The 19035-nt window shown below is 45.5% G+C and overlaps 1 protein-coding gene across 2 annotated transcripts in view; it reads right to left on the bottom strand.

Moving 5' to 3' along the window:
- Positions 1-16997, bottom strand: part of PTPN6 (protein tyrosine phosphatase non-receptor type 6) — a 52471-nt gene extending 35474 nt beyond the window's left edge. The window contains exons 1-3 of one of the 2 annotated variants that reach the window (XM_083149713.1): positions 16457-16997; positions 12188-12310; positions 8463-8657 (exon numbers count right to left, since the gene is read on the bottom strand). In XM_083149713.1, coding sequence (XP_083005839.1) covers positions 8463-8657; positions 12188-12310; positions 16457-16464 — 326 coding nt within the window. In that variant the 5' untranslated portion in view covers positions 16465-16997. The remainder of the gene's footprint in view (positions 1-8462; positions 8658-12187; positions 12311-16456) is intronic. The other variant, XM_083149712.1, reaches the window with a different exon arrangement.
- Between the last annotated feature and the right edge of the window lie 2038 nt (positions 16998-19035).

Here is a 19035-nt window from a genome sequence, read left to right as displayed (position 1 = left end):
AAAGGGTGCGAATTCGGACCTGCTGTAATAAATATCTGATCAATGCTCTAAGACCCTGATTCTGGTTCACTTGCAAAAGCAAATTCTCTCTCTAATGGATAAAACCATGCTGCTCTGCAGGTGGGGCAGATGTAACATGTGCACAGAGTGTTAGATTTGGGTGGGATTTGTACTTGAAACTGATATCTATATTGCAGTGTAAGAATAAAGCAGCCAGTATTTACCCTGCACGGAAACAAAATAACTCAGCCAAATATAACTCTCTCTGCACATGTTACATCTGCCCCACCTGCAGTGCACATGGTTTTGTCCATTAGAGAGAGAATTTGCTTTTGCAGTGAACCAGAATCAGGCCCCAAGTGTCACAATTGCAGTGAGATCATCCTTGTCCTGTAATTAGCCTGCTCGGGGAACACTGTACACGGTTAGGACACACCTTGTACAAAAATTTGCATATATGGCCACAAAGTAGAATATAACATCATCAGGTCCTGTTATAAACAACGTTACCTCCTGCTCATCCCCCTGTTATACCCGAAGGCAAAATGCTGCGTTATTTTCGTACTCCACCCAGCAAAGGTGTAACATGTAACACGCTAATAACAGTGTATAAATTCTAGAACATTCTGTGGGGACAGGAAGACTTTGCTGCACACACCCACGGACAGAATCGGACGTAATACAAAGCACCCGCAATGTGCCGCTGATGGGTCCGATGCCGATTTGTCTAAAGTTCTGCAAGTCCGACCTCAAATCGGATCTCATTCATATGCAAATTGGGCCCATTTCATCTGATTTCTAGGCCCGATCCGCCATACTTGGGTGAAAGTCAAGTAGCTTCACTGATTGGCTGGCCATCTTTCTTCCGCCACTGTACTACTTTATTTACATAACAAAGCTGACCAACTTCACACCACATGGGCCTCATGTGTTACTTATATAATGTTTATGTCTAATGGTTATTTATTCTGCATTTGAGGAAGAAGCGGTCACCAGCCGCCAGGGTGTGTATATATATATATATATATATATATATATATATATATATATATATATATATATAGACTTTACTGTAATTATGGTCACAGATTATGTTTTTATTGCAGAACAAACAATAAAAATGATTCTTACTCTTCAGCAAACAACATGCAGAGATATGTGAACCAGATAGGGTACTTGTGGAGTATCACGGCTCCCACGACCTGCATCGTATGCAGATCGTATGCTAAAAATCGCATCGCATGTGGCATACGATGGCATACGATGCGATGCGATGTTTTACCGATTTTTGACTATTTTTGCTCAAAAATCGTATGCCATCGCATAACATCGTATGCCATATGTAGTGGCATACGATGTCATACGATGCGATACGATGTTTTACCGATTTTTGAGCAAAAATGGACAAAAATCGGTAAAACATCGAATGACATCGTATGCCATATGTAGTGGCATACGATGTCATACGATGCGATACGATGTTTTACCGATTTTTGAGCATTTTAGCTCAAAAATCGTATGCGATCGCATCGGCTGCCATACGATGTCATGCGATGCGATGGCACCCGATTTTGGACTGAAATGCATCAGAATGCATTGAAATGTGTATTAAAGTAGTGAAATGCCCCCAAATGCCATTTTTCATAGTGCACCACCCCCACTATCAACGTCAACCCGAAGCGTGGCGAGCGCAGCGAGCCCGCGAGGGGCGGCGGTACGCGTCCTACGACCTTTTCATACCCCCACTATCCACGTCGGCGTGGAGTTGAGAATAGAATAGTGTGGCGAGCGCAGCGAGCCACCGAGCCCGAAGCGTGGCGAGGGGACGCGGATACCTTCACAGCTATACGCGTCTCCTCGCGGGCTTTACAGGTATCCGCGTCCCCTCGCTGCGCTCGACACACTATTCTATTCTCAACTCCACGCCGACGTGGATAGTGGGGGTATGAAAAGGTCGGAGGACGCGTACCGCTGCGCTCGCCACGCTTCGGGTTGACGTTGATAGTGGGGGTGGTGCACTATGAAAAATGGCATTTGGGGGCATTTCACTACTTTAATACACATTTCAATGCATTCTGATGCATTTCAGTGCAAAATCGGGTGCCATCGCATCGCATCGGATGCCATCGTATGGCATCCGATGCGATCGCATACGATTTTTTAGCTAAAATGCTCAAAAATCGGTAAAACATCGTATCGCATCGATGGCATACGATGCCATGCGATGTTTTACCGATTTTTCACGATTTTTGCTCAAAAATCGGTAAAACATCGTATGACATCGTATGCCACTACATATGGCATACGATGTTATGCGATGTTTTACCGATTTTTGACCATTTTTGCTCCAAAATCGGTAAAACATCGTATCGCATCGTATGACATCGTATGCCACTACATATGGCATACGATGCCATACGATGGGAGCCGTGATACTCCACAAGTACCCCAGATAGTTCACAGATAGAGCAGGGAGAGCAGGTGAGAAGGAAATGATCACATCACTATGAAGATACCGCGTGTAATGAACGCACAATCCAGTCACTGGACTATGTGACTGACGGTAACGTGTATGGCCCGGCGATGAGCGCTGAAGTGCGTTCCTGCATCATCCCCAGGCCCCGCCGCTCATCTGCTGGTATTACGCTCTTTATTAGATTTTTTCAGGGAACTTTCAAGCGTTCCCTGAAAACTCACCTCTCAGGCAAGCCTATCATATTTATATACCACACACATAACCCTCTGAGGCACCTATGTATTATATAGCTTCCCTTCTGGACTTCTAACTTGGTGGGACTGCTATGCTATTACTGGTGCCTGTCCTTGTGTTTCCCTCCTATATCCCTATAGATTGTAAGCTTGCAGCAGGGGCCTCCTACCTCCAAGTCTGTCTGTTGTTACCCAGTTTGTTCTATCACTGTCTATAACGGAATCTGCTGCGCTATATAAGACACTGTAATGGAATCTGCTGCGCTATATAAGACACTGTAACGGAATCTGCTGCGCTATATAAGACACTGTAACGGAATCTGCTGCGCTATATAAGACGCTGTAACGGAATCTGCTGCGCTATATAAGACGCTGTAACGGGATCTGCTGCGCTATATAAGACACTGTAACGGAACCTGCTGCGCTATATAAGACACTGTAATGGAATCTGCTGCGCTATATAAGACACTGTAACGGAATCTGCTGCGCTATATAAGACACTGTAACGGAATCTGCTGTGCTATATAAGACGCTATAACGTAATCTGCTGCGCTATATAAGACACTGTAACGGAATCTGCTGCGCTATATAAGAAACTGTAACGTAATCTGCTGCGCTATATAAGACGCTGTAACGGAATCTGCTGTGCTATATAAGACGCTGTAACAGAATCTGCTGCGCTATATAAGACACTGTAACGGAATCTGCTGCGCTATATAAGAAACTGTAACGGAGTCTGCTGCGCTATATAAGACACTGTAACGGAATCTGCTCTATATAAGACATTGCAACGGAATCTGCTGCGCTATATAAGACACTGTAACGGAATCTGCTGCGCTATATAAGACACTGTAACGGAATCTGCTGCGCTATATAAGACGCTGTAACGGAATCTGCTGCGCTATATAAGACGCTGTAACGGGATCTGCTGCGCTATATAAGACACTGTAACGGAACCTGCTGCGCTATATAAGACACTGTAACGGAATCTGCTGCACTATATAAGACACTGTAACGGAATCTGCTGCGCTATATAAGACGCTGTAACAGAATCTGCTGCGCTATATAAGACACTGTAACGGAATCTGCTGTGCTATATAAGACACTGTAACGAAATCTGCTGCGCTAAATAAGACACTGTAACGGAATCTGCTGCGCTAAATAAGACACTGTAACGGAATCTGCTGCGCTATATAAGATACTGTAACGGAATCTGCTGCGCTATATAAGACACTGTAACGGAACCTGCTGCGCTATATAAGACACTGTAACGGAATCTGCTGCACTATATAAGACACTGTAGCGGAACCTGCTGCACTATATAAGACACTGTAACGGAATCTGTTGCGCTATATAAGACACTGTAACGGAATCTGCTTTGCTATATAAGACACTGTAACGGAATCTGCTGCGCTATATAAGACACTGTAACGGAACCTGCTGCACTATATAAGACACTGTAACGGAATCTGCTGCGCTATATAAGACACTGTAACAGAATGTGCTGCGCTATATAAGACACTGTAACGGAATCTGCCGCGCTATATAAGACACTGTAACAGAATGTGCTGCGCTATATAAGACACTATAACGGAATCTGTTGCGCTATATAAGATGCTGTAACGGAATCTGCTGCGCTATATAAGACACTGTAACGGAATCTGCTGCGCTATATAAGACACTGTAACGGAATCTGCTGCGCTATATAAGACGCTGTAACGGAATCTGCTGCGCTATATAAGACACTGTAACGGAATCTGCTGCGCTATATAAGACACTGTAACGGAATCTGCTCTATATAAGACATTGCAACGGAATCTGCTGCGCTATATAAGACACTGTAACGGAATCTGCTGCGCTATATAAGACACTGTAACGGAATCTGCTGCGCTATATAAGACGCTGTAACGGAATCTGCTGCGCTATAAAATACACTGTAACGGAATCTGCTGCGCTATATAAGACACTGTAACGGAATCTGCTGCGCTATATAAGACACTGCAACGGAATCTGCAGCGCTGTATAAGACACTGTAACGGAATCTGCTGTGCTATATAAGACACTGTAACGGAATCTGCTGCGCTATATAAGATGCTGTAATGGAATCTGCTGTGCTATATAAGACACTGTAACGGAATCTGCTGCGCTGTATAAGACACTGTAACGGAATCTGCTGTGCTATATAAGACACTGTAACGGAATCTGCTGCGCTATATAAGATACTGTAACGGAATTTGCTGTGCTATATAAGACACTGCAACGGAATCTGCAGCGCTGTATAAGACACTGTAACGGAATCTGCTGTGCTATATAAGACACTGTAACGGAATCTGCTGCGCTATATAAGATGCTGTAATGGAATCTGCTGTGCTATATAAGACACTGTAACGGAATCTGCTGCGCTGTATAAGACACTGTAACGGAATCTGCTGTGCTATATAAGACACTGTAACGGAATCTGCTGCGCTATATAAGACACTGTAACGGAATCTGCTGCGCTATATAAGACACTGTAACGGAATCTGCTGCGCTATATAAGACACTGTAACGGAATCTGCTGTGCTATATAAGATGCTGTAATGGAACGCACGCAAACAGCGTCTATTCCTGCATACAGGGGGCATGGCTAGAGGCTCACAGAGCCTCTAGGTCACGCCCCCATAGCGGCAAAACGGGGCGTGGCCTCACGGGAGAGCTGCGATTATAGGCCACGCCCCTTTAATTAGGCCATGCCCACCGAAATTTTCAACGCGCCTCCGGCGTGCATCCATCTGTCCCTCCTCCGTCTATTTGAAAGTTGGGAGGTATGTATAAGGTGCCCATACACGTTACAATTATTGTTTACAATATCGCATCTCATTGCATCTCGGTTTTGCGATGAGGCTGAGATCTAGTACAAAAAAGTATGTGCAGCACGTACTTTTTGTACTAAATCTCATCGCAATACCGAGATGCGATATTGTATACAAGAATTGTAACGTTTATGGGCACCTATACTCAACGAGTTTTAAATAGCTAAAACTTATTGACAAATGGGCCCTTAAATGAGTCCCTTGCTTGTATACTGCACAGAGACACGCCACAGGGCACCCATAGGATGTCATATTGTCAGACACACTCTACGTACTCATTTACAGTAATGTCCTAAGCAAAATAGACTCAAAAAGCAGAAGTGACTGTGCCGGACGCACTGGTGCAGTGATGCTACGATGTGTGGAACCTCCTGTAAGTAGGAGCTTCCTCCTGACTTGTAATGTTCTGACCATTTACATCAGGGCATGATGTCATCATCTATAACACTATAGAGTATGACATCACTGGGATCACTGCATTCTACCCATCGGAGGAATGGGCGTTTAAGGGGTCAATTTACTAAGATTAGGGAGTTGTATTGAGATGGGATGTTTCCCATAGCAACCAACCAGATTCTGTCTAATATATTCTAAAAGTTGCTAAATAAATAAGAATAAGTAGAATCTGATTAGTTGCTATGGGCAACATCTGATCTTCAGTAGACCTCCCGTTTTAGTACAAAAAAAATCCGTTAAAATCCCAGCGTCCCTGACATTTGCTATATAAAGTCAAATAAAAATGTTGTGTTAAATAATATATATATTTCCTATTAAGGTAACATTACACGTGATGAAATAATATAAATAAAAATGTTTGCTTGGCAATTTTCACACTTATTTTGACAAAATCACTTGGCACTCAAAGGGTTAAGGGCTATAATGCTGCTAATACTGTATGAATTTAGTGGCAACTGCACCCAGTAGCCCGGCGGATGACGCATGGGAAGCTTTGCGCAGACTGACTGTCACAATCCACGGCTGCCATTTAGAAAATAGGGTAAATTGTGGTGACATTTTTCCAACCCCACAGCTGGGTCTGGCAAAGTCGGCATTTTAACCTGTCGACTTTTTTCAGAAAGTTGACATGTTGCCTAATGCCAGGTTAACAATGTCAACGTCATAGCTACTGACATTGCAGTGTGAACAATATAAAGTTCAGCAGGATATAGTCACCACCCACGCGTCACAATCTCTATTCACAATCTCTCCATATATGGAACTAGACACGCCCTTTGGGTGGAGCATGACACGCCCCCCCTCAATGGGGCGCTGTGCAAAATTCTACTACCAACTATAATCTCCCTGAAATTAGTTTTCAAAAGTAGGCAAGTATGATGTGAGGGGACACAGTGCTACATTTCAGTGTCCATGTCGACTGTGTTGAAATTCAGGACAAATAAAGTGAAAAACCTGTCGACCTAACGCTACAGTTGTTTAGAGTTTAAAAATTGTAAATGTTCATAATTTCAAATACAAAATAAAAAAAAAAACATGCCATGCTTTGCACCGCAATCCAAGTGCCCGCACCTTTATAATGCAACCAATCAGCAACCAAGCAGCCATGTTCTTGTTACGCAACCAATCAGGAACCAAGAAGCCATGTGATTATTACACAACCAATCAGTCATGCTTTTATCAAGTAACCAATCAGCAACCACTTTCACTGTCTAACATGCACTGCAGTAATGAAATCTAAGTGCTGATTGGCTGTAATAATTGCATACTTTAGCACTGTATTAGAAAATAATCCTGGATTGGTTTTGTTTTTTGTCGGAGAAGCCTTTCAATAACTTTGTTACCCGCAGCGGAGCGGTCACCCAGCACTATCGGAACCTGGTGACAAACCTGCTGCTATCTGATCATTTCACATATGACACTTATTATATTGGAAGCAAAGTTCTCCTTGGGTTACTAAAGTCCCAAATCATCTGATCAAGGGTTCGGGATAAGCACAAGTCACCGGAACATTCCCCAAACTTGTCCCATAATATAGTTAATGCTTAATTCAGCTTCTACCCAAACTGTGTGACGTGGCACCCTGGGGTGCCTTAAGACCCTTGCAGGGGTGCCTTGGGTTGTGGGCTAGGAACAATGCAAATTATTTATAGTCATTGTAACATGCAAAACCAGAGCTAGGAGCTGCCATTCAAACTGTGGGCCTCATGCGAAAAAACATTTGATGGTCGGAAACCGTTGAACCATTGAATCGTTTTTTCACCCGTTCGCAAATAAAAGTCAGTCTTGGATGACTTATTTACGATGGACATGGCCGGATTCGGGGCTCGTGACGTCAGACACCCACCCCCCGCAGACTTCGCATTGCCTGCGTTCGCATAATTAAACCTACGGGTGACAGATAAACACAATTCACATGGTTTAATATTTTTTTCAAAAAATTCTCACTAAGAAACGTTTATCCTACAGGTGCCGTGAATCAAAAACGTTTGGGAAATATTGGCCTATAATATCAACTATTACTGACTGTGAGGTATCAGGTGGACAGGTGACACTCACATTACAACACAAGCAATAACCGTAAAACACACAGCAATAAAGCAGAAGAAATCCCAGCGAGAGCCAAATGTTTATTCCGCTGATGTCTCACCTTATGCCCTCAGGTGAGTAACGAGCCAATAAAGTATACAAGATGGTGTAATAAAATCCACAAATATATACTGTATGTAAACATATAAAATAGCCAAGCACTGAAAGTCAAATGCAAGCTATTGTACTCTGTTATCAGCCAGTAAAGGGTCCGCTATTCAGGAATACGGGTAAGAAAGCTGCCAGGCACAGGCCTTATCTGGGTGTATTATAATTACACAGTAGAGCATTATACCTGGGCCACATATATGTTTGTTATGTATGCTCCAACCAGAGGGAACGAGGATGACAACTCACCGCTCGCTGGTGGGGTCCGAGCAGTTCAGGGGGTATTTCAGTAGGATCTGGTTCCCGTCTGTATCCTGCAGGGTATCGTGCTGCCCTGTGTAATACTCCACCAGCTCCGACAGCGAAGCAAATTGTTCTCCTCCATATAAGTCATAGTAGTCGCCAGTGTTCTGTATCCGGATATGAGTAACAGAGTCCTCCAATCTAAGGGCAGAAGCACAGAGGGGTATAAGGGGGATGCTACCAACAGGTCACGGACCCTCACTGTTACAGGACATATAGCTCATGCGCCCTCACCGTTACAGGACATATAGCTCATGCGCCCTCACTGTTACAGGGCATATAGCTCATGCGCCCTCACTGTTACAGGACATATAGCTCATGCGCCCTCACTGTTACAGGACATATAGCTCATGCACCCTCACTGTTACAGGACATATAGCTCATGCGCCCTCACTGTTACAGGACATATAGCTCATGCGCCCTCACTGTTACAGGACATATAGCTCATGCGCCCTCACTGTTACAGGACATATAGCTCATGCGCCCTCACTGCTACAGGACATATAGCTCATGCGCCCTCACTGTTACAGGACATATAGCTCATGCGCCCTCACTGTTACAGGACATATAGCTCATGCGCCCTCACTGTTACAGGACATATAGCTCATGCGCCCTCACTGTTACAGGACATATAGCTCATGCGCCCTCACTGTTACAGGACATATAGCTCATGCGTCCTCACTGTTACAGGACATATAGCTCATGCGTCCTCACTGTTACAGGACATATAGCTCATGCTCCCTCACTGTTACAGGACATATAGCTCATGTGTCCTCACTGTTACAGGACATATAGCTCATGCGTCCTCACTGTTACAGGACATATAGCTCATGGACCATCACTGTTACAGGACATATAGCTCATGCGTCCTCACTGTTACAGGACATATAGCTCATGCGTCCTCACTGTTACAGGACATATAGCTCATGCGTCCTCACTGTTACAGGACATATAGCTCAAGCGCCCTCACTGTTACAGGCCATATAGCTCATGTGCCCTCACTGTTACAGGACATATAGCTCATGGGCCCTCACTGTTACAGGCCATATAGCTCATGCGCCCTCACTGTTACAGGACATATAGCCCATGCACCCTCACTGTTACAGGACATATAGCTCATGCGCCCTCACTGTTACAGGACATATAGCTCATGCTCCCTCACTGTTACAGGACATATAGCTCATGCGCCCTCACTGTTACATTACATATAGCTCATGCTCCCTCACTGTTACAGGACATATAGCTCATGCGCCCTCACTGTTACAGGACATACAGCTCATGTGCTCTCCTCACTGTTACAGAACATATAGCTCATGCGTCCTTACTGTTACAGGACATATAGCTCATGCGTCCTCACTGTTACAGGACATATAGCTCATGCGTCCTCACTGTTACAGGACATATAGCTCACGGACCCTCACTGTTACAGGACATATAGCTCATGTGCTCTCCTCACTGTTACAGGACATATAGCTCATGTGCTCTCCTCACTGTTACAGAACATATAGCTCATGCGTCCTTACTGTTACAGGACATATAGCTCATGCGCCCTCACTGTTACAGGACATATAGCTCATATGCCCTCACTGTTACAGGACATATAGCTCATGCGCCCTCACTGTTACAGGACATATAGCTCATGTGTCCTCACTGTTACAGGACATATAGCTCATGTGCTCTCCTCACTGTTACAGAACATATAGCTCATGCGTCCTCACTGTTACAGGACATATAGCTCATGCGTCCTCACTGTTACAGGACATATAGCTCATGTGCTCTCCTCACTGTTACAGGACATATAGCTCATGTGCTCTCCTCACTGTTACAGAACATATAGCTCATGCGTCCTCACTGTTACAGGACATATAGCTCATATGCCCTCACTGTTACAGGACATATAGCTCATGCGCCCTCACTGTTACAGGACATATAGCTCATGTGTCCTCACTGTTACAGGACATATAGCTCATGCGTCCTCACTGTTACAGGACATATAGCTCATGCATCCTCACTGTTACAGGACATATAGCTCATGCGTCCTCACTGTTACAGGACATATAGCTCATGCGTCCTCACTGTTACAGGACATATAGCTCATGCACCCTCACTGTTACAGGACATATAGCTCATGCGTCCTCACTGTTACAGGACATATAGCTCATGCTCCCTCACTGTTACAGGACATATAGCTCATGCATCCTCACTGTTACAGGACATATAGCTCATGCACCCTCACTGTTACAGAACATATAGCTCATGCATCCTCACTGTTACAGGACATATAGATCATGCTCCCTCACTGTTACAGGACATATAGCTCATGCGTCCTCACTGTTACAGGACATATAGCTCATGCGCCCTCACTGTTACAGGACATATAGCTCATGCATCCTCACTGTTACAGGACATATAGCTCATGCACCCTCACTGTTACAGAACATATAGCTCATGCGTCCTCACTGTTACAGGACATATAGCTCATGCGTCCTCACTGTTACAGGACATATAGCTCATGCGCCCCCACTGTTACAGGACATATAGCTCATGCGTCCTCACTGTTACAGGACATATAGCTCATGCTCCCTCACTGTTACAGGACATATAGCTCATGTGCCCTCACTGTTACAGGACATATAGCTCATGCACCCTCACTGTTACAGGACATATAACTCATGCGTCCTCACTGTTACAGGACATATAGCTCATGCATCCTCACTGTTACAGGACATATAGCTCATGCACCCTCACTGTTACAGAACATATAGCTCATGCGCCCTCACTGTTACAGGACATATAGCTCATGCACCCTCACTGTTACAGGACATATAGCTCATGTGTCCTCACTGTTACAGGACATATAGCTCTTGCACCCTCACTGTTACAGGACATATAACTCATGCGTCCTCACTGTTACAGGACATATAGCTCATGCATCCTCACTGTTACAGGACATATAGCTCATGCACCCTCACTGTTACAGAACATATAGCTCATGCGCCCTCACTGTTACAGGACATATAGCTCATGCACCCTCACTGTTACAGGACATATAGCTCATGTGTCCTCACTGTTACAGGACATATAGCTCTTGCACCCTCACTGTTACAGGACATATAACTCATGCGTCCTCACTGTTACAGGACATATAGCTCATGCATCCTCACTGTTACAGGACATATAGCTCATGCACCCTCACTGTTACAGAACATATAGCTCATGCGCCCTCACTGTTACAGGACATATAGCTCATGCACCCTCACTGTTACAGGACATATAGCTCATGGACCCTCACTGTTACAGAACATATAGCTCTTGCACCGTCTAGGTGATTGGCTACAGCTGATCTTGCTCACACTCACTTGTGATCTACGGATTAATGAGATCAGAAGAGGGATGATAAGACGGATCATTACAACATGGGCAGGAAAACTAGAACAAGCTCTGATTGTGAAAAGGGCACTTCCCCTCCAGTTACACGAAGCACCTTCCTATCTTACACTGGGAAAATAAAGAATTGCAAAATGAGAAGATTAAGAACCAGATATACAACACTCTGGTTCCTATTTCTGCCGGGTTTACGCTTTATCTAATGCTGGTCCTTGTGTGTTGGTCACCTGCGACTCTTCCAACAAAGACGCCATAGAAACCAATGAGATTGCAGGGGGACTTACCTGACGGACAGTGAGAAGTCTTCTGGTCTCTTCTTGCTGGGGCGTACCAGAAAACTCCCATGGACTCCTCTCTGCTTCAGCCGAGTCTCAGCCTCCAACCCGGTTATGTCCCTATGAAACCACCTGTAACGTTAGCAGAAGAGAGTGTTAAGGAGACACTGGAGAGACATCACAGAGACATTCAGGAGGAGGAATCTAGCGTTACCATATTATCATAGCCGCGGCTCCAGCAACAGAAGGCTACGGGCTTAATGCAGCATGGATCGCTACTTAGAGAATTTGCGATATGTCCGATAATCGATAGACTGCGTGTGCACATTGGTTACATTGCTCATGTGGGTGCGCATTTAGTCCCATCACATAGTAGTGGCAATTTGCAGTATGTCTGTCTCTAGTCACCCTGCCGGCTGACTACATTTAGACGCGCACCCCAGCTATTTGCCGTATGTCTATCCCTAGTCACCCTGCCGGCTGACTACATTTAGACGCACACCCCAGCTATTTGCCGTATGTCTATCCCTAGTCACCCTGCCGGCTGACTACATCTATACGCGCACCCCAGCTATTTGCCGTATGTCTATCCCTAGTCACCCTGCCGGCTGACTACATTTAGACGCGCACCCCAGCTATTTGCCGTATGTCTATCCCTAGTCACCCTGCCGGCTGACTACATCTATACGCGCACCCCAGCTATTTGCCGTATGTCTATCCCTAGTCACCCTGCCGGCTGACTACATTTAGACGCGCACCCCAGCTATTTGCCGTATATCTGTCTCTAGTCACCCTGCCGGCTGACTACATGTAGAGGGCCAGATACACCGTTCTTTAGAGCGGTTTGCCGGACTTAACTTTTACGTGGCACTACAAGTACCTGTGCAGCAGGGGTGTTAACCATCATGCAATGACAATCGAGAGAGTGTATACGTTGGTACAATCTTTTTCTTGCAATTGTTTGGATGGGAGCAGATCGGACGTCGCAAGTAAAATTGTACAGGTGTGTACGCGCATATCGGCTGGTGTTTGTGAACGGTCGGTCCCGTGTATGGTCGATCGAACGCTCGCAAGAAAACAGGGATTGTATAGATGTGTACCCAGCTTAAGCTGTGAGTGTAAGGAGCCCAGCGATCGCGTCCTCGTGGCAATGCCCCCCCCCCCCCCCACGTGCAATGCCAGTATTTCAGGCATTGCACAGTGGAGGCTGGGGCTACAATGACGAGATACACATCATTTGGTCCCATGGACCCACCGTCAACAGGGCAAAAGTCATTTTTTAATTCTGTCTGAGCGGCGGCTCTCTGCTTGCAGTCAGCTGCAATTTATCAAATCAATTTATCAAATTAATGATCCATGCTGAATTAAAATCTATGTCCACAACGCTGCTTCATGTAAATCACCATAAGAAGAACAAAATCCAGCAAGTCAGCAATGAGAAACAGGAAGAGCCACCGGTAGACCACCAGACACAGGAAGGGCATCACTGTAATCTCCAGCAGAGACCCAGGCTAATCACAGACCAAGGGTAAATGATTTTCCTTTGCAAGGTGCTAGAACACAAAGACACCAGTGCTATTTCTGCAGGAGCCTTACTGGTATATCTCAGTTCCTATACGGTATCTCCCATAGCTTTCATACGTGAGGTCTTCCTCAGAGACGTCATCAGTCGCATGTTGTTCTCCAGCTGTTGTGGAACTAAGAATCTCAGGCAATGCTGGGATTTGTAGTTCTATACCAGCTGGAGAGAAGCAGGTTGTGTACATCTGGGTCTGAGGAACAGTTTGTTGTTGGCTGGACTGACTATATATAGGAGACTTTACAGTGGCATACGAGTAGGACTCCATGAAACGAAGAGTAGAGTAGATCACAGAACAGAAGAAGACACTGGATATTTACTGCCCTGCTCCCCAAATGCCCACTTAATTTACTATTGCCGATAGCAGGGGTTAAAGTAGGGGGAACTGGGTTCTACCACCTGTAATGATAGGGGGAACTAATTCCAACTCCACCACAGCCCTTCATAGTAATTCAAACAGAAGAAGATGGTCCCAGCGGCTTCCTTTTCTGGCACGGTGTATGTGAAGGCATGCCATCACCGCCATTGAAGTGAGGAGGAGCCACTAAGAGCAGCAGGCCCTGTGCATGCTGAAGGCAAGGTGAGAGGGTGCTGCAGGGACACAGAGAGGAGAAGCTTCTGGATGGACAGGGGCGGTGGAGCTGCTGTAGTGACAGAGACAGATATGAGTATAATTGCGCTCTGTGGACATTTCTTGAAAGGGGTACTACTGCTGAGGGCATTATGTTTATAAACAATATTACTGTGTGGCATAACCTGAATAAGGGGCGCTTTTGTTTGTGTTATGTTTATCAGGAGCACTACTGTATGTCATAACATGAATAAGGGACACTAATGTATGTTATAATGTGAATAAGGGGCACTAATGTATGTCATCATGTGAATAAGGGGCACTAATGTATGTCATAATGTGAATAAGGGGCACTACTTTTTAAACTGAAAATAGTTGGCAATACTGTGTCATAATGTGAATAAGAGGCACTATTATGTGGTGTAATATGAATCAGGGGCAATACATGCGGTGTAATTTGAATATGATTGTGCTAATGTGTGGCATAATTTGTCTAATGGGAGGGGGGGGGGATCGGGCAATGGCAGAGAAAATGCTTCAAAATTCATACAGCTCAGATTTGGAGCTGAATGTCCTATTTATCTATTTCACTTGTGATACCTAGTTATTTTTACTGTGTTATATATGTTATATTAAATATAATTTTATGAATTCAACCTTTTGTAATACTTCAGCCAGCGCTGGCACATTCTTTTTCTTTTACTTGCCCCATTACAGGGGAGTGACTACCCGGTGTCAGCTGCTGCTAATTGCGCAACATACAATTGCTTTTCTTCATGGTTGGTTACAGACCGGCAGAAGGACTGTGGCAGAAGACAAACCAAGGCATATCATGGGAAAGCGAGGCACAATATAGGTGCAGAGAGACAGACCCAGGCTGCTCTGGAGGAAAGGGGACATATGTAAGACAACAGAGATACCGGGCATGAGAAGAGACCAGAGATACTAGGACCCAACCCAGAGAAAGGCACAGGGGTAAAAGCGGCACAAAGTCAGAGAAAGGACTTGTGGGTAGAGAGAAAGAGACCATAGGGTATGGATCCGAGGCAGTGTATTACTGGGAGCTGACTAAGTCCCATGAGACTTTGCACAAGAGGTCAGAGGCTGAGAGGCTTGTGCTGAGCTCTGCTTGGTGGAGCTCATTACATGCTTCTCAGGCCCATGGAGGACAGCAGCAGCAGCGGCCTCGTCATGGGAGGGTTTTTAATCAGATGCAGCACTGAGCCTGTCAGGGCTCCTACAGAGTAAGGTACAGATGGACAAACACAGGCTTTTCATGTGACTGAGTAATGTTTCAGAAGAAAACCCAAATCATAAATGAAGGTCCTACGTCTGGCACTAGGACATGACTGGATAATATACTGTAATGTGATGGAGACAGGAAATGGCTGAAGGGGCCGATGTACTAAGCCTTGGCGAGATATAAAGATGATGGAGAAAAAGTACTAGCCAATAAGCCCCTAACTGTCATGTTACAGACAGGATTCAAAGCTGGTTGGTTGCTGCTCTTTCTCCATCCTCTATCTCCAAGGCGTAGTGCGCAGACCCCTTTATCTCTGCTCACTGCATCTCTCTCCGAGGCTTAGCACATAAACCCGCAAAAGTGGAGAAAGATAAAGTTACCAACGAACCAGCTCCTGTCATAATTCAAACTCACCCTGTAACATGGCAGTTAGGGGCTGATTTTCTGTTACTTTGGGGACTATTTTTTAAACCTTTGAGAGAGAGAGAACTTGGACGGCGATAAAGCACCAACCAACCAGCTCCTGACATTTTTCAAACAGCATTAAACATGACAGTTAGGAGCTGATTTGCTGGTACTTTATCTACATTCAAGGCTTAGTACAGAAACCCCCAAAGTGGAGAAAGATAATGTACCAACCCACTCGCTCCAAATTGCCATTTTTCAAACACACCATGTAACTTGACAGTTAGGAGCGGATTGGCTGCTACTTTATCGCCATCCAAGGCTTAGTGAATGGACCCCTTAATCTCTGTCCACTTTATCACTCTCCATTACTCAGGACAGCTGCCCCTCAGATAGTGAGTGGCAGAAGAGTCAGGGGACAGATGCAGAAGAGCTGACAGTCACTGTCCAATCCTATAACGGGACAGCAGCTTTGCTCACCTCACCATCCTTGCAGTGTCCGGTGTTCGGGGTCCTCGGGTGCAGCGCAGCACTCACTGGAATACGCGCCTTGCCTCTCGGTTCCTTCCTCTTTCTGCTGTCTCTTAGCAAAGCTCTCATGCATTCAGCGCTCCTATATAGAAGCCTTATCTAGAGACCTCTCTGTTCTGCAAACCTGTCACCTCCCGGCTTCATCACAACACTCTGAGCAGCCTGGGGACAGATCAGAGGTCTCTCTCTCTCTGTCAGTCTCCCTCTCCCTCACTCTCAAACAGGAAGCTTTACGCTCTCTCAGCCTCTACTTCTCTTTTTATCCATTCTCCTCCTCGCATGCATTGTGTAACCTCACAGCAACACAGGCAGCTGCACAACACACACACACACACACACACAAACCTAAAACCTGCACATGGTCCCAGGGAAAATAAGAACACAGCAGGGAGAGGGAGAGGAGGTGTGAGGTGCTGAGAGAGACACCGCAGAGGGCAAGGTGCAGGAGGAAATTCCAGTTGGGAGCTGGGGTTTCTCTGACCAGGCTGCCTCCTGGTTTCTCAGGTGAGCTGCTGAACAACCACAGGTGACAAGGCAAAGGCTCCGCCCACTACTGCACGGTCATGGAGGAGGGAACAGAGCAGGTCTAGGAGCAGCCAGGCAGGAGGAGATGCAGAGCTGGAAGGGAATCATGGGGTAATAGGAGGTCAGAGACATTGCACGGACCAGGAAACATGGACGTTTTCCCACCTGCGGATATATTAATGCAAATGTTGTAAAGTGTTGCAGCTTGTATTGCATACAGTGCATCCGGAAAGTATTCACAGCGCTTCACTTGTACCACGTTTTGTTATGTTACAGCCTTATTCCAAAATGGAATAAATTCATTTTTCCCCCCTCAAAAATCTACGCACAATGGCCCTCATTCTGGTCCAATCGCTATGGTGCGAACACGCAACGACGACCGATGTTTTCTGCCTGATTATGTGAATGTCTTCACTGCAGGCGCCCTCGGAGACTTGCATAATCTCCGTGGCGCTTGTAGCGGGGAGGCATTTGCATGCGAACCCCCTGTGTTTCCTGGGCTTACCAGAGAAAATGCTGGGTGTCCTCATGCGAGCAGAGGAGGCTACCATCGAATAATATCCAGCACCCACACAAGGCTGCGAACTAACGCTGTTTTGCGAGGCAACCAGAATGAGGGCCATTACCCCATAATGACAACGTGAAAAAAAGTTTTGGGGAGATTTCTGCTCATTTATTAAAAATAAAAAGCTAAGAAATCCCATGTACTGTACATGAAGTATTCACTGTCAGAAAAAAGCTTCTGGTCCCGAGCATTTTGGATAAGGGATTCCCAACCTGCACCTGTAGTTACATAGTAGGTGAGGCTGAATAAAGACTTGCGTCCATCTAGTTCAACCTATGTTTATAGTAGCTAATCCCTGGTTGTATAGTATGTTCTGATATTTTAAAGACAGATTGTTACTTATTCGTACCCGTGTATGTTTTTACCAAATAAATGTTTATCCAACCTTATTTTAAACGTATTTATAGTGTCTGCCGACACCACTTCTCCAGGAAGAGAGTTCCAAAGTTTGACTGTTCTGACAGTTAAAGAAATATTTTCTTCTAGATGAACAAAATCTTTTTCCTTCTAATCTAAACTCGCGCCCCCGCGTCCTAGATTCCTGTCTAGCAGAAAAAAGGGTGTGTGACAGTTCCTTATATTGACCATTCTTGCCGACTTTTAAAAGTTCAGGGAGATTATAGTTGGTAGTAGAATTTTGCACAGCGCCCCATTGAGGGGGCGTGTCATGCTCCACCCAAAGGGCGTGTCTAGTTCCATGTATGGAGTCAGAGGTGGAACAAGCAAGTTGTGGGCCCAGGTGCAAATATATGGTTTGGGACCCCCCAATGTACACAAAAAACCTCATAGTGTCCTTTTGTTTTGTTTACTTCAGATTTAAAGCCCATTACACATTATGCTAAACACAGCAATGCTCATTACACATTATGGCACACACCAAAATACTACCACACACCATAATGCCCATTACTCATGGGCAGCGCTGGGTGCCCTGACAGATGGTATAGGTGTAGGAAGACCTCTTGCATCTGTCTCCTCTATGTTGGCAGCCATTTTATGAGGGGCACAGGGTCTTTGTCTCTATGTGGACAGAGACTCTGAGCTCCTGAGGCGCCACTTCCCACCTACCCTCTTATCCCGACTCCTGGTTTATTTATTTAATTTAGACATCATGCACCTGATGGCCAGGGATTCAGCAGGGGATAGCTGGCAGAGGGGAGCGCATCTCTGGCTTGGTGACACCTGACCACACTTACTGGTGTACACGCAGGGGCGGATCCAGGATAAAATGACAGGGGGGGCACCATGATAAAAAAGGGTTTGGGTGGGGGAGGGGCGGTGTTAATGGTGCCAGTGTACATGTTAAGAGAGCGGCAGGAGAGGGTTGGAATGGAATTAAAAATAGGCCCTGGCATTTAAAGTACGCAGTCCCACCATGGCGACAAAAGTGAAGGATGTAGTTGTGCGCGCGCCAAAGGCGCCCTACTAAAAGGGTGTG

The sequence above is a fragment of the Crinia signifera genome, chromosome 6, assembly GCF_055691185.1.
Source record: "Crinia signifera chromosome 6, ASM5569118v1, whole genome shotgun sequence".
Lineage (NCBI taxonomy): Eukaryota > Metazoa > Chordata > Amphibia > Anura > Myobatrachidae > Crinia > Crinia signifera.
This window is presented reverse-complemented; position numbering and strand designations above follow the sequence as displayed.